At 53.1% G+C, this 14,417-nt stretch overlaps 2 protein-coding genes across 3 annotated transcripts; one reads left to right on the forward strand and one right to left on the reverse strand.

Annotated features, from left to right (window-relative positions):
* Positions 1-185: 185 nt before the first annotated feature.
* SNRPD2 (small nuclear ribonucleoprotein D2 polypeptide) lies at positions 186-6,239 on the reverse strand. Its single transcript, XM_047789770.1, has 3 exons — positions 6,131-6,239; positions 4,554-4,733; positions 186-441 (listed from the first exon to the last, which is right to left on the reverse strand). Coding segments are annotated over exons 1-3 (357 nt in total). The 5' UTR covers positions 6,133-6,239; the 3' UTR covers positions 186-266.
* Positions 6,240-6,760: 521 nt separating this feature from the next.
* Positions 6,761-13,904, forward strand: QPCTL (glutaminyl-peptide cyclotransferase like). 2 transcript variants are annotated; one of them, XM_047789768.1, is made up of 7 exons: positions 6,761-7,172; positions 7,661-7,804; positions 8,535-8,816; positions 10,105-10,257; positions 10,358-10,457; positions 11,242-11,358; positions 13,189-13,904. In XM_047789768.1, the coding sequence occupies exons 1-7, from the start codon at positions 6,963-6,965 to the stop codon at positions 13,332-13,334; spliced, it is 1,152 nt and encodes a 383-aa protein (XP_047645724.1). In that variant the 5' UTR covers positions 6,761-6,962; the 3' UTR covers positions 13,335-13,904. The 2 variants fall into 2 exon arrangements, with proteins under 2 accessions (XP_047645724.1, XP_047645725.1); XM_047789769.1 differs by lacking the exon at positions 11,242-11,358 and having other exon boundaries at positions 6,907-7,172.
* The last annotated feature ends 513 nt before the right edge of the window (positions 13,905-14,417 follow it).

A 14,417-nucleotide genomic window follows, 5' to 3' on the forward strand; every position in this document is an offset into this window, starting at 1 on the left:
GGAAGAAATTAAGCAGAAAAGACAGCAAAATCTCTCTCTGCTCAACCCATTCCCCTCACGGATAGGGCAAGTCAGGCCTCTTCATGGCTCAGGGAGGACCCCTCCCCAGGGCTCAGCCTCATGGCCAGCTGCCCCCTCCCCGGCTCAGCCCCACTTTTTAGGCCCCAGGAACAGACAGATGCCTCTAGAAAAAATGCAGGACTTTATTATTCCCATCACGAAGGGCAGGTCTTCACGAAGGAGGGAGCAGGAGGGCGGGCGGGCGCCTACTTGCCGGCGATGAGCGGGTTCCGCAGGACCACGATGACCGAGTCCCCGCGCAGGAACATCTTGGAGATGTAGCGGTCCTTGTTGACGGGCTTGGACTTCTTCTTGCCCTTGCCGCTCTTGGGGACCTCGGTCCACATCTCCTTCACGTTCTCCAGCACCATGTTGCAGTGCCTGGCGGGGAGGGAGCATCGGGAGTGATCGGGACCCTGACCGCCCCTCCTCCAGCAGCGCAGGCCCGGGACCAGGCTGGCCGGGTTCCAAGGCCTCCTCTGTGAGTCCCTCGGCCCTCTGTGCCTCAGTTTCCTCCTCTCTAAAACAGGGATGCTCAGAGTTCCTGCTGTGGTGCAACGGGGTCAGGGGCATCTCTGCAGTGTCCTGCAGGACACAGGTCTGATTCCTGACCCGGCATAGCGGGTCAAAGGATCTGCTGGCGCAGCGGCAGCACTGACCTCGCAACTGCAGAACTGTGGCTCAGATCAGATCCTTGGCACTGGCCGCAGGGAGGGAGAAAAGACAGGAAAGGAGAGGAGAGCAAGAGGGAGATGTTCACAGAGCCCACCTCCTCGGGCTGTTGTGAAGAATAAATGAATCGATACGGTATTCCCATCAAGCACTCAGAACAGGGCCAGGCACAGGATAAATGGCTTTGCTTGTGCTTTTTAACTCTGAGCACTTCTGAAGGCATCAGCAAAGGAACAGCTTTTCTTTGGAGAACGAGCGGTCCCTGATGGGGTACGTGATGCCTCTGCTCCAGTCCTGCTCCGTCCCTGTCCTCAGGGTGCCGGGGGCGGGGTGGGCGGGACACACGATTCAGCTCACTCAACAGAGAGACAGACACTCTAGTGACGGGAGAAGAACACTCAGCAGGTAAACAAGACACCTGAAATCTACTGTCAGGTGGTGTTGGTGCTATGAAGAAAAATTCAAGCAAAGTAAAGGGACAGGAGGTTGCAGGGGGGTATCATCCCGCCTGAGAAAGGAGACCCCTAAGGAAGCCCTGTCCTCGCTGTGGCGTGACCTTGAGCACACAGCATCGGGCGGGAAAAGCAAGGAAGGGAACAGCATGCACAGAAAGCCATCTTCTGAAACAACGAAAACACTTTCTGTAGGAAGACGGGAGTAGGAAAAGCAAATACTCCACCAGGTGTCCAATACAGAATCCTTTTTCAGAAAGGATTTCTTTCTTCTTTCTTTCTTCTTTTTTAGGGTCACACCCATGGCACATGGAAGTTCCCAGGCTAGAGGTCTAATCGGAGCTGTAGCTGCCAGCCTACGCCACAGCCACAGCAACGCCTCTGCAACCCACACCACAGCTCACAAGATCCTTAACCCACCAAGCAAGGCCAGGGATCAAACCTGCATCCTCATGGATGCTAGTCAGATTTGTTAACCACTGAGCCACCAGGGGAACTCCCAATATAGAACCCTTGAAAGCCACCTAGAGCCTGGTGACCGTGGGTGACCTAGACAAACTGGGGAGAAATTGGATGGAAACTTTTTTTTTTTGGTCTTTTTGCCATTTCTTGGGCCGCTCCCGCGGCATATGGACGTTCCCAGGTTAGGGGTTGAATCGGAGCTGTAGCCACCGGCCTACGCCAGAGCCACAGCAACGCGGGATCCGAGCCGCGTCTGCAACCTACACCACAGCTCACGGCAACGCTAACCCACTGAGCAAGGGCAGGGATCGAACCCGCAACCTCACGGTTCTTAGTCGGATTCGTTAACCACTGCGGCACGACAGGAACTTCCTGGAAACTTTTTTTTAATTTTGTCTTTTTAGGGCCACACCTGAGGCATATGGAGATTCCCAGGCTAGGGGTCGAATCAGAGCTGTAGCCGCTGGGCTATGCCACAGCCACAGATCTGAGCCACGTCTGCAACCTACATCACAGCTCAGGGCAACGCCGGATCCCCGACCCACTGAGCAAGGCCAGGAATTGAACCCGCATCCTCATGGATACTAGACAGATTCCTTTCCACTGCGCCACAACAGTAACTCCACTACTAGGCCTCTTTAAGACTTTCCAAATTTTGTTTGTTTGTTTGTTTTGTCTTTTTGCCACTTCCTGGGCCGCTCCCGCGGCATATGGAGGTTCCCAGGCTAGGGGTTGAATCGGAGCTGTAGCCGCCAGCCTATGCCAGAGCCACAGCAACACAGGATCCGAGCCGCGTCTGCAACCTACACCACAGCTCACGGCAATGCCAGATCGTTAACCCACTGAGCAAGGGCAGGGACCGAACCCTCAACGTCATGGTTCCTAGTCACATTCGTTAACCACTGCGCCACAACCGGAACTCCTCCAAGTTTTTTTTGTGTGTGTGTCTCTTTGTCTTTTCTAGGGCCACACCCGAGGTATATGGAGGTTCCCAGGCTAGGGGTCTAATTGGAGCTGCAGCTTCCAGCCTACACCACAGCCATAGCAACGCCAGATCCAGGCTGCATCTGCGACCTACACCACAGCTCACGGCAATGCTGGATCCTTAACCCACTGAGCAAGGCCAGGGATCGAACCCGCAACCTCATGGTTCCTAGTCGGACTCATTAACCACTGCGCCGCGACAGGAACTCCAAGACTTTCTAAGCATTAACTCATCAATCCTCACAGCATCTCACCCCCAGGAGGCACACACTGGAGTTCCTTCCAGCTTCCAGAGCAGGAAACTGAGAAGAGCGGGATGAAGCCACTCACCCAAGGTCAGACAGTTTGGAAGAGGCAGAGCCTGAGTTCGAATCCAGGTCTATCTGCCTCCTTGGGCTCGGCACTTCCTATCGTTCTCGTTCTCACTTTACGCAAGAGGAAACTGAGGCTCAGAGTGAAAGCTTTGTTCCTGGTTCCACAGTAGCCATTGGCAAAAGCGATCCAGAGGTAAGCTTCACCCTCCCGCCGAGAGGAAAGCACTTCCCTGATGCTGAGGACTGCCAATGGTTTTTTTGCTGTTGTTGTTATTTTGGTTTTTTTGTCTTTTTTGGGCAGCATCTGTGGCATATGAAAGTTCCAGACTAGGGGTTGAATCGGAGCTATAACCACTGGCCTACACCACAGCCGCAGCAACCCCAGATCCAAGCCACTTCTGTGACCTACATCACAGCTCATGGCAATGCCGGATCCTTTAACCCACTGAGCAAGGCCAGGGATCGAACCTGCGCCCTCATGAATGCTAGTTGGGATCATTTACCGCTGAGCCACAAAGGGAACTCCTGCCGATCATATGTTTACTGAGCCTTTGCCACATGTTAGGTACTGAGTTAAGTGCTCTTCCTACAGAAAATCATTTGACCCTTACGACTGTTCTGAGGGGTATTATTCTATGCATAGTATTTTGCAGATAAGGAAACTGAGGCCCAGAGAGGAAAAATCACTTGCTGCTCCCCATGGCTGAAACATGCAGACCCTAGGTTGCACCTTCGTTTTATTCCCATCTGTCCACCTAGAAGGCCTCCTGCATGACCCACCGAGGACAGCAGCACTCCCTTCTCCACACTCCAAACTCTCAGCTGGCTCTACTCTTCTGCACAGACTTTGCCATCACTTGTCTTCCTGACACATTATGTGTTTGCTGTAGACTCCCCTGAGTACAGGAGGCATGTATGATTCAGTCACCATGGCATCTCTGGAGCCTAAGACAGTACCCCACACGGGCAGAGGCCACTGTGCACGAACTGAGAAAACTGATGAGGAAGACCGTGTGCCAGGGGCGGTACTCCTAAGGACTGACTGTGCTTCACATATATTAAGTGACTGAATCTTTGCAACCATCAAGATTACGGCCACTGTAGGGAAGAGATATATGGTCCCTTGCTGAATGTCACACGGCTGCTAAGAGGCAGAGCCAGGACATCATCCCAGGACTGGCCCCCAAGTCCATGGCTGTAACCACTGAACTTTACAGCTGGAGGAACAATAGAGACCATCACAACAGGCACTCTTTTTTTTAAACCCACACTGGAGGCATATGGAGGTTCCCAGGCTAGGGTTCAAATCGGAGCTACCGCTGCCGGCCTACACCACAGCCACAGACATGGGATCTGAGCCACACCTGCGACCTACACCACAGCTCACTGCAATGCCGGATCCTTAACCCACTGAGGAAGGCCAAGGATCAAACCTGTGTCCTCATGGATACTGGTTGGGTTTGTTAACCACTGAGCCATGACAGGAACCCCACCTTCAGACGCTTATGCCCCAGGCTTCTAAGAAACCTAGAATCCAGGATCCTCGGACTAGAGCTGGGACTGCTTCTCCAGGCCAGGACAGACCACCTCCCCAGACCCAGGTGCTCACCTGTCAAAGGCCTTCACGCGGCCCAGGAGCTTCTTGTTGTTGCGGCAGTTGATGAGCACTTGGGTGTTGTTCTTGACCGACTGTGTGAGCACGGACAGCGGCCCGGTGTTAAACTCCTCCTCCTCCCGCTTCTGCAGCTCCTCTGGCGTCATCTCACTCTTGGGCTTGTTGAGGAGGCTCCTGAGTGGGCAAGTATGGAACTCATAGGTGACAGGGCCTGGAGCCAGAGCCTGGGTGGTCATGCCCTCTCGCTCGCTGTCTCCCCAACACACCCACCCTCTGGCTCAGTCCTCTCTCTTAGCATCACCACACAGCTGCCTAATAGACAGTTCCAAGCTTGCACGTCCTAGGCTGAACACCAGGCCCCGCGGTACCCCCAAACTTAATCTACCTACAGCTGCCTTCGTCTCCATCCATGGCAACTCCATCTTGCTATGTCTTTGAGCAAAACCTCTAACGTCAACTTGACTCTTCTTACTCTCACATCCTACATTCAATCTGCTGGCAAATCCCATCATCCCTGCCTCTCAAATATATCGGAATCTGACCACTTCTCACCATGGCTTAACCTCCACTGACTCTCTCCTAGAGCCATAATGGTCTCCCTACCTCCACCCATGCTCTCCAAGTTTGCTCTTCACAGAGCAGTCTCTGGTTGGTGCCAAGGTCCAAGTCATATCATCTCACTCTGCAAAACTCTCTCGAGGCTCCTATCTCAATGTAGAAAGTAAAAACCCTTTATCTGCTGCCTTCTCTCACTCTGTTCCATCCAGAGGGGTGTCTTGGAAGATTTTCGGCAACTTTCTTCTTAAGCCTCTGCATTTGCTTTTCCCCCTTTACCTGGATACGTCCCTAAATATCTTTGTGCGCTCACTTTCTCCAGCTTTCTGCTCCAGTTGCTACCTTCTTTATGTGTCCTGTCTCTCAAAACTGTCATTCCACATTGTTTTACCCTGCTCTACTGTTTCTTCATTCATAGCCCCGGTCACCTAACACACCATATATTTTACCCTTACGTTTATTGCCTGGCTCAACCCAACCCATAAAATGCAAAATGGAATTTTTTCCCTTGGGGGAGTGGGGTAATTCACTAACATATTCTGTGTCTAAAGAAGCCTGACATATGAACACTCAATAAATAACTGTTGCATGAATACGTAAGTAAAATCCTTCCGGTAACTCGAGACCCATGATAACGACGAATAAGGTCAAAAGGCTAACCGTCTCCAGCTCAAATTACCCTGATAAGATCCTCACTTCAAATCGTTCTTCCCCACATGTCCGTACTCCCCTCTCCCAGGTTCCATTTTCGTACATCGCTTCCCCTTAACATTCGCTTCAGTAAGACTAATTATTTGGGAAAGCCCAGCCCGTTATCTGATAAAGCTGCTCCTGCTCCTAAAGTCAGGATCCGAAAAAGGCCCCACATCTGTTCTCAAACTCATCGGTAACGTACGCCACTTTACCCCGAAAATGTTTGCTTCCGCCCCAGGCGCTGCCCACCCCCTTCCACCGGCAAGTGGCCAGATTTACACCCTCAACCCCACTCCTGCCACCTAAGCCTAGCCCGGCCTCACATGGCGGTGGCAGTAGTTGTCGCGGCCGCGCACTCAAGTCACCACCGTCTCCGCGTTGGCTTCGCCCTCTGAAAGGAGCGAGAAGGGCGGGACTTCCGCTTCCTGAGGCCCACTTCCGTGGGCGCTTGCGCAAACACAGCCAGTGGGTGGGGCGTGGCCTGTTGCCATAGCGATCTCTGCTCGCCGCGGGCGGCTGTAGGGTAAAAGTCTTACGTACTAGTTTGAGGCCATTCAGGACTGTACCGGGCAGATACTGACGATGGAGAGGAAGAGAAAGCAGGACTTATTCAAACCATTTTGTTGTAGAACCGCACAGGTTGAAGGAGGGAAAGGACAAGCCATTTCCAAATGCCCGCCGGCCCTGCCTTCGGGGGCGCGGCATCCACGAAGCCAATCGGCTCCTTGCTTCAGGGATGGATACCTTCTCTTCTACCTAGGGGACCGTCTGTTTATGTGTTTGTTAATCCTTTGGACTTGGAATAACCAATCCTTTGCCTACATCCGGGAGGGGCGTGGACCCGCGCCCAGGAGGTCGGAAGTTTTCTAGGATCAAATGCTTCTCATTGGCTTCCCCTCTTCCGCTGAGGCGGTGCCTACCCCTTTCGCGCTCCCTTTTGGGTTGTGCAACCCTCAGGGGAACCAACCCTTAAACCTCACGGAGACAGGGAGGCGTGCCCTCAGTACGAAAGTCCCCATTGGCTTTACTGCTTGCTGAAGGGTGGGTTGGTGCAGCCGCTCTTGTTACTTATTGGTCTGGTGATTCCATGGGGTGGGACTTGGCTGGGCCTAAACTCCATCCGCAGTCCCCGACCGGTTTCAGGGCGAAGCTGCCATGCGTTCCGGGGGCCGCGGGCGGCCCCGGCTACGGCTTGGGGAACGCGGCCTTTTGGAGCCACCCTCACCAACCAAGCGCCGCCTGCTACCGCGGGCGCAGCTGTTGCCCCTGCTGTTGCTGGCGCTGGCGGTGGCCTCGGTGTTCTATACCATTTGGAGCGGCTGGCACCGCCAGACTGAGGAGCTACCTCTGGGCCGGGAGATGCGGGTGAGGCCGGGCGGGGACACGGGAGCCCTTATTCCCCGCCTTCCCCTCCTCAAAGTCTCAGGTTGACGTGGCTTTATCGCTATCGTGGGGCCCTAGCCGCAGATGCCGCGATCTTCGTCGTTAGAGCGCATGCCCCTTTCCAATGCAATGAGGCTTTGGGCTTTTTCTATAATAGCGGTTGCACCGTAAGAGGAAGGGTCTGGAGTAGTAAGCCTGGGAGTTCTGGGTTCTAATCCTAAAGTCAGCTGTTTGGAAGTCTCTTCCTCTCCGTTGGGCTTCGATTTCTCCCATCAGGATTGCGGTGGGCTATACCGGATGGGCTTGGGTAGACTTTCCCGAGTCTAGGATTTATCCTAGAAACCTCTGGTGCTGGAATCTGCCATTAGGAAGAGAAACCGGGGCTTTTTAGGGATGACAGCCCCCGGGGTAGAGTTGAAATGAGGGTGCTTTTCACGCTCTGCTCTTCTCTTTCCCACCTCTTTCCCAAGGGTCCGGGGCTCGGAAGCCTCCCCGAAGCCGGGCTTCGGAGGGTGGTGGGGCGACTGGACCCGCACCGTCTCTGGCACACTTATCTGCGCCCCCTGCTGGTTGTGCGGACCCCGGGCAGTCCGGGCAATCTCCAAGTCAGAAAGGTAAAGGGCCCCACCTCCAACCCCTGACCCCGCAGCCACCAAGGAATGGGAAATAGATATTCTGCCCAAGAGCTGAAGCTCAGTCAGACTCTAGAGTTCTCTCTTGGTAACACCAGGACTGTACTGCCCCCACCAAAAGTATGCTAAGCATAAGCATCGGGCCTGTGAGGTGGGTACCAACTTGATCTTCATAATGTAGATGGGGAAACTGAGGCTCAGAAAAGTTAGGCATTTTGCCCAAATCCCACAGTTAATAAATGGTATACCTAGGGTTTCAACCCAAAAGAGTTGGCTCCCGAACTGGTGCTGTAACATCTCTATATTGCCTCCCAGCAAGCACTGAGAGTCATTTGAACACTGCCTGAGTTCAAATCCACCTCAGCCACTTGGAGTGTGACCTTGGACTAGTTTCTTAACTTCTCTGAGCCTCAGTTTCCTCATTTGCAAAATGGAACCATTGACTCTCCCTCCTCCATAGGGTTCCTGGAACTGGGCTTGGCACAGAGTGCTCTTTGAAGGGTGAGCTGTGATTAGTCTTGGCATCATGAGGCAGAGTCGCTTCATGCCTGGCACTTAGTAGGTACCCAGCAGAAGTATATCAAGAGAGCCATTAAACCAAAGTGTGATTTGTGAGTTAACCTGATGGCTCTGCATGGTTCACGTCACACGGTCCTTCTTCCAACCTCCTCCCCAGTCCCCACCCACCCTCCCACCTTTCTCTCGCCACTAGTTCCTGGAGGCCACACTGAGGACCCTAAGGGCAGGCTGGCATGTGGAACTAGACCCCTTCACAGCCTCGACACCCCTGGGGCCACTGGACTTTGGCAACGTGGTAGCCACACTGGACCCAGGGGCTGCCCGTCACCTCACCCTCGCCTGCCATTACGACTCCAAGCTCTTCCCATCTGGGTCAGCGCCCTTTGTGGGGGCCACGGATTCCGCTGTGCCTTGCGCTCTGCTACTGGAACTGGCCCAGGCCCTCGACCTGGAGCTGAGCAGAGCCAAGGAGCAGGTAAGGAGCGGCGGTGGTAGGGTGGGGGTGGGTGCAATGGGGCTCCTCTACCTCGGTCCATGCCACCACCTCCCTTGCCTGGTCTCATCTTCCTCCACTCCATACCAGAGCCGCAGGGGCTTTCTAATTCATGGAGGTCAGATCCTGTCCCTTCTCTGACCCAAACCCTCCCATGGCTCCCACTTTGATCCATGCATAAGCCAGGTCCTTCTATTAGCCCCTATCACCTCTTTGGTCTCATTTCCTACTCCTCGCCCCTCCATCATTCGGCTCTCCTCCCACCTCCTCCGTGTCTCCGTGTCCGTGTCCCTCAAGCCCACAGAATTCACACCCTCCCCTGGCATTTGCACTTGCTGTTTCCTCTGCCTAGAATGTGCTTTCTCAGGTATCTTCTTGGCCGGCTCCCACCCTTCATTCAGGTGTCCACTCTGATGTCACCTCCTCAAAGAGACCTTCCCAGCCACCCTAACATAGCTTCCTGTCACTGTCCTAAGCCTCATGGTGCTTTGTGTTGATTTGTTTGTCTGTCTCCCCAACTAGAATAAGCTCCAGATAGGCAGGCCCTTGGCTGCGTTTACTTCCTGCTCTATTCCCTGGGCCCAAAACATCGCCTGGCATAAAGTAGGATGTCGATGAAAATGTATAGAATGAATGAAACACAAATCTCACGCTCCTCCCCCGCTCAAACCCCAGGGTCCCTGGCCCTTGCTGACCCCTTTTCTGGCCCAGGTCCTGATCCAGGTTGCTTCCTCACTGGGAAGGCTCTTCGCTCTGCTCCACTTTGCCAGGCCAGCTTCTACTCAGCCTCAGTGCAGACCTCTCTTCCCAAGAGACCCAAAATGCTTCCCCGGCCACGTTGTCCCCCAGCCCTTCCTGTGCCCTTTCAGGACCCTGTTGTTCTTAGAAGCACTGACGTAACTGCATTCCGTTTTTCTAATTATTTGTGGGTCTGTCTCTTTTGCTAAATGAGTGGGAAGAGTAACGGTTACAATCAGAGCTAACCCTTATTTAGTTACCATATACCAGGCACTGGTCTAGGACCCAAGTTCGAATCCTACCCTCTAAGTAGAACCAGTGTTAACGCCATTTCTATCTAAGGAAGCCAGTGCTTTGAGAACTTAGTAACTTAGCCATGACTGCTCGGCTTCGGAGCAGCCCAGCCAGGATTTGAACCCAGACAGTCTATACTCCTGGCCACCAGGTTCGACAAGTGAGGAGGCTTAGTTTGCCCTAGTCGGCTGTACAAGCTGGCAGGAAACGTGTGTGGACTGACCACTGGCCCCCACAGGCAGCCTCAGTGACCCTGCAGCTGCTCTTCTTGGATGGCGAAGAGGCCCTGAGGGAGTGGGGACCCAAGGACTCCCTCTATGGCTCCCGGCATCTGGCCCAGCTCATGGAGTCTGCGCCCCACAGCCCCGGCTTCACCAGGATCCAGGCTATTGTAAGACCAGGGCCCCACTGGGTTCCGGTGAGGTGGAAGTGGGTGGTGGGAGGTTGGCGGTGCCCTGCCTGGCCCTTCCAGTCCCGGCCTCTCTCCCTAGGAGCTCTTTATGCTTCTTGATCTCCTGGGCGCCCCCAACCCGACCTTCTACAGTCACTTCCCTCGCACGGCCCGCTGGTTCCATCAGCTGAGGAGCATTGGTAAGGGTGGAGGTGGGGGCAGGCACCAGCCTGGGATGCTGGAGGGAGGGCCTGACTACTAAGGGGCCACCCAGCCTCCCTCTACCTCCCTCATCTCCCTCTAAACCACTAGGGCAGAAATACATAAAGACCCCACAGCAGCCAAAGGTAATGAAGACAAACAGGGGCTCAGGGGGCAGATAGCCCTGGGTTCAAATTCTGGCATGCGGGTTTTTTTTTTTTTTTGCTTTCTTTTTTTTAACAGCTGCACCTGCTACATATGGAAGTTTCCAGGCTAGGGGTAGAATCGGAGCTGCAGCTGCCAGCCTACACCTTAGCTGCCTGCCTGCACCACAGATCTGAGCCATGTCTGTGACCTACACCATAGCTCATGGCAACGCCGGATCCTTCCCCCACTGAGTGAGGCCAGGGATCCAACCCATATCCTCATGGATATTAGTGGGGTTCTCAACCCACTGAGCCACAACGGGAACTCCTAATTCTGGCTCTCCTTATCAGCTCTGTGATCTTGGGCAAGTGGCTTCCTCTCTCTGAGCCTCCGTTTCCTATCTGTAAAGTGGGCATGAAGGTAATGACCATGGGGTGTCGACCTCCTAGACTCAGAGGGATTAAATGGGACCGGGAACACGGTCAACCTGCAGTGAGGGCTAACTCACATCCATCCTGGTTGGGATGGCCAGTGCCTCACCCCCGCCAGACCCCCCTGCCCTCCTCTGATTTGTGAGCAGGGGAATCTTTGACCCTTGAGGGGCCGAGCCTTGCTCTCTAATCCCCACCCCTCCAGAGAAGCGCCTGCACCGTTTGAACCTACTGCAGTCTCATCCTCGGGAAGTGATGTACTTCCAGCCTGGGGAGCCCCCTGGCTCCGTGGAAGACGACCACATCCCCTTCCTCCGCCGAGGTACTTGCTGCAGGGAGGAGTTGGGGGTTGGGGGGGGTGTCCAAGGGAGCCACAGATGGGACCTGGCTCTGGCCCCTTCCCAGCTTTGGGGGTCAGTGGCAAGTTGCTCAACCTCTCTGTGCCTCAGTTTCCCCATCTATGAAATGGGAATGATAAGGGCCCCATCTCAGAGTTGCTGAGCAGACTGCATGTAAAGACCTTGCTTGGACCAGGGCCTGGCACTAGCGAGCATTCAAGATATGTTAGCTGTGGAGCTCCTCTGTGGCTCAGAGGGTTAAGGACCCAGTCACTGCAGTGCCCGTTTCTTCTAGCTCTTGCCTTTTGAGGCTTTGGCAGCCCGGCACAATCACCTTTGGAAAATGCCTAATCACATTTCAGGCCTACTGAACCACAATCTTGGGCTTCTGCATTATTTTTACAAAACTTCCAGGGGTGAAGACAACTGGTAGAGGGGTTCGGAACATAGGTTTTTAGAATTGGACAGTTCCACGAGGTGCAACCTACCATTGGCTGACCTAAGGCAAATTCCTTAGCCTCTGTGCACCCGTTTCTTCTGGAAAATGAAGAGACAGATACATACAAACACACGTGTATGTACATAGTCTTAATCACACGGTTGGGGAAATTAGATGAGATTGGAGATATCAAACGCCTACTTACACAGTGCTTGGCATATATAGTAAGAGCTAAAAACTGCTTTGGAAATTTTTACAACTTACTCATTCAACAAATACGTATTTCTTACAATGCCCTTTATTGATTCATTCAATGAATCCTTCCCAAGGCAGGTGCTGAGCTAGGTATCAGGGGCCCAGCGAAGGGTCATCACCTGTCTGGCTTCTGTCCAGTATGGGGACAGATATTTACCAAAACTGGACAGAGGGATGTGCTCTAAAGACAGGAGCCCAGAACAGTGCAAGAGCTGGGAGCACATGCTTTATTTATCTATTTATTTATTTATGGCCGCACTTGCTGCATATGGAAGTTCCTGGGCCAAGGGTTGCATCTGAGCTGCAGCAGTGCCTTACACGCCACTGAGGCAACACTGGATCCTTTAATCCACTGCCCCGGGCCAGGGATTGAACCCACGCCTCTGTAGCAACCCAAGCCACTGCAGGTTCTTAACCCACTGTGCCACAGTGGAAACTCCCTCGAGCACACGCTTTAGAGACAGGTGGCCTGAGTTCAAATTCTGACTGTGTTGTTTACTAGAGGCAAGACCTTAGGCAAATCACTCAGCCTGCCTCTGTGCCTCAGTGTCCGTAACTGTAAAATGGGGGTATTTTACTGTACCTCATAGGATTACCGTAAGGATAAAACTGCGCATGTATGTGGCCTTAGACTTGGGCCTAAAATGGAACATAAATGCTAACTATTAGTAAAGAAGAGAAAAACAGCCTAATAATGTATACCTGGCAAGGAAGTAGGCAGAGACATCTTTTCCTTCTTCTGATCTTTTCACGATCTTTTTCTTTGTTCTTCCTTCTTTTTTTATGGCTGTACCCGTGGCATATGGAAGTTCCTGGTCCAAGGATTGAATCTGAGCAGCAGCTGCAGCAACGCTGGATCCTTTACCGACTGTGCCATAGCAGGACCTCCAAGTTTTGACTTTTTTCTAGTCGGTGTTATGAAAACAATAAATATAGTGGATGTATGTTTTAAACTAACATATATCCTCATACACTTAAAATCATTGTTCAGAGTTCATCAGGTGGCACAACGGAGTATCTTGGGTTGGAGGGGCAAAGCCAGGTTCCCCAGGCCTGGGCCTGGGCTCCTGGGGTCAGCTGGGGGCCACGCCGGGGTCTGAGTCTCCTCTCTGTCCCGCAGGAGTCCCCGTACTCCACCTCATCTCCATGCCCTTCCCCTCGGTCTGGCACACGTCTGAAGACTCTGAGGGCAACCTGCACCCACCTACGGTACACAACCTGAGCCGCATCCTCGCTGTGTTCCTGGCAGAATACCTGGGGCTCTAGCCTGCCTGGCTGACTCCGAGGGAGAAGCGCCCAGCAGGGGACGTGCTAAGAGCCCCTGGAACCGAGGAGCTGAGGCCAGGCCCGCCTGGGGCGAGCCAGCCTGTCCTTTTTAACACCTTTGGCTCTGCCTGTGCTCTGACTGGAAGGCCCTCTTTCCTTTGACTCTCTCAAGCTGCCACTCGTCAAAGATATGGACAAGGCCTACATGACTGGGGTGAGAGCCAGTGGAGTGCGGGCTCAGCCCTTGCCCCAGGGGAAACCGCTTGGGCTGAGCTGAAGGTTTTCAGGGGCCAAATGCCATTCTCAGTTTTAATCAGCAAACCATGGACCGGCATCTGGACCAGCAGGACTTCCAACCAAATGACTTCTCTGTGGCTTTTGCTTTCATGGCAGTGGTTCTCCCAGAATGGCAGCTTTGCTACTGCACCAGTTCTATGCTAACTCCCACATGGACAGACCATGTGGGGGCCCAGGGCATGTGCTTATAAGCACAAAGCAGATGGAAGCCAATACTTGGGAACTCCATTCTGTCAGATGCAAGGGGCAATAAACCAGTGTTTCTGCAAAACATATTCTGCAGAACTAGCCTAAGCAGGTGTTGCATGACAAAGGGGATCCAAGTGGGGTGAGACAACATCAAAGGATTTTCTTCACTGCTCAATGTGAATTTTCAAGAGTAAGGGACAATAAAAGACAAAAAAATAAAAATAAAAAAAGATTTAAGGCACAACACAGTGTTTCCCCAAAGTATTTTACCATAGAACCCTTTATTGGTAAGCACCTCATGGAATTAGGGTACCTCAGAAGATACTTTGGGAAACACTGCCTTTTGATGGTTTGAGTGGACTCACCGTAGGAACAGGTAAGACAGATCTAGAGTCACTGTAGACTAGTCACACCCAACCATCCTTTCCCTTTCCGCGATGGGTGCGGGAGTGGGAAATTGTATCTCTTCATCCTGCCTAAGACTCCCTGGGCCGCAAACTGTAATGATGGCCTCAGGAATTACTCCCCAGTTCTAATTTTCAGACTTACCTGGGGCACTTATTTTAAAAAATGCAGCCTCAGAGTCCCCAGGTAGCG

This window comes from Phacochoerus africanus, chromosome 8, assembly GCF_016906955.1.
Source record: "Phacochoerus africanus isolate WHEZ1 chromosome 8, ROS_Pafr_v1, whole genome shotgun sequence".
NCBI lineage: Eukaryota > Metazoa > Chordata > Mammalia > Artiodactyla > Suidae > Phacochoerus > Phacochoerus africanus.

What these genes read in the sequence shown, in the direction of transcription:
- SNRPD2 (XM_047789770.1), bottom strand. An exon ending in CGCGTGAAGGCCTTTGACAG is followed by an intron (nt 442 to 4,553) that starts GTGAGCACCTGG and finishes CCTCCCCGCCAG; the next exon opens with GCACTGCAACATGGTGCTGG.
- QPCTL (XM_047789768.1), top strand. Translation starts at nt 6,963, where the DNA reads ATGCGTTCCGGGGGCCGCGGGCGGCCCCGGCTACGGCTTGGGGAACGC. An exon ending in CTCTGGGCCGGGAGATGCGG is followed by an intron (nt 7,173 to 7,660) that starts GTGAGGCCGGGC and finishes CTCTTTCCCAAG; the next exon opens with GGTCCGGGGCTCGGAAGCCT. An exon ending in TGAGCAGAGCCAAGGAGCAG is followed by an intron (nt 8,817 to 10,104) that starts GTAAGGAGCGGC and finishes TGGCCCCCACAG; the next exon opens with GCAGCCTCAGTGACCCTGCA.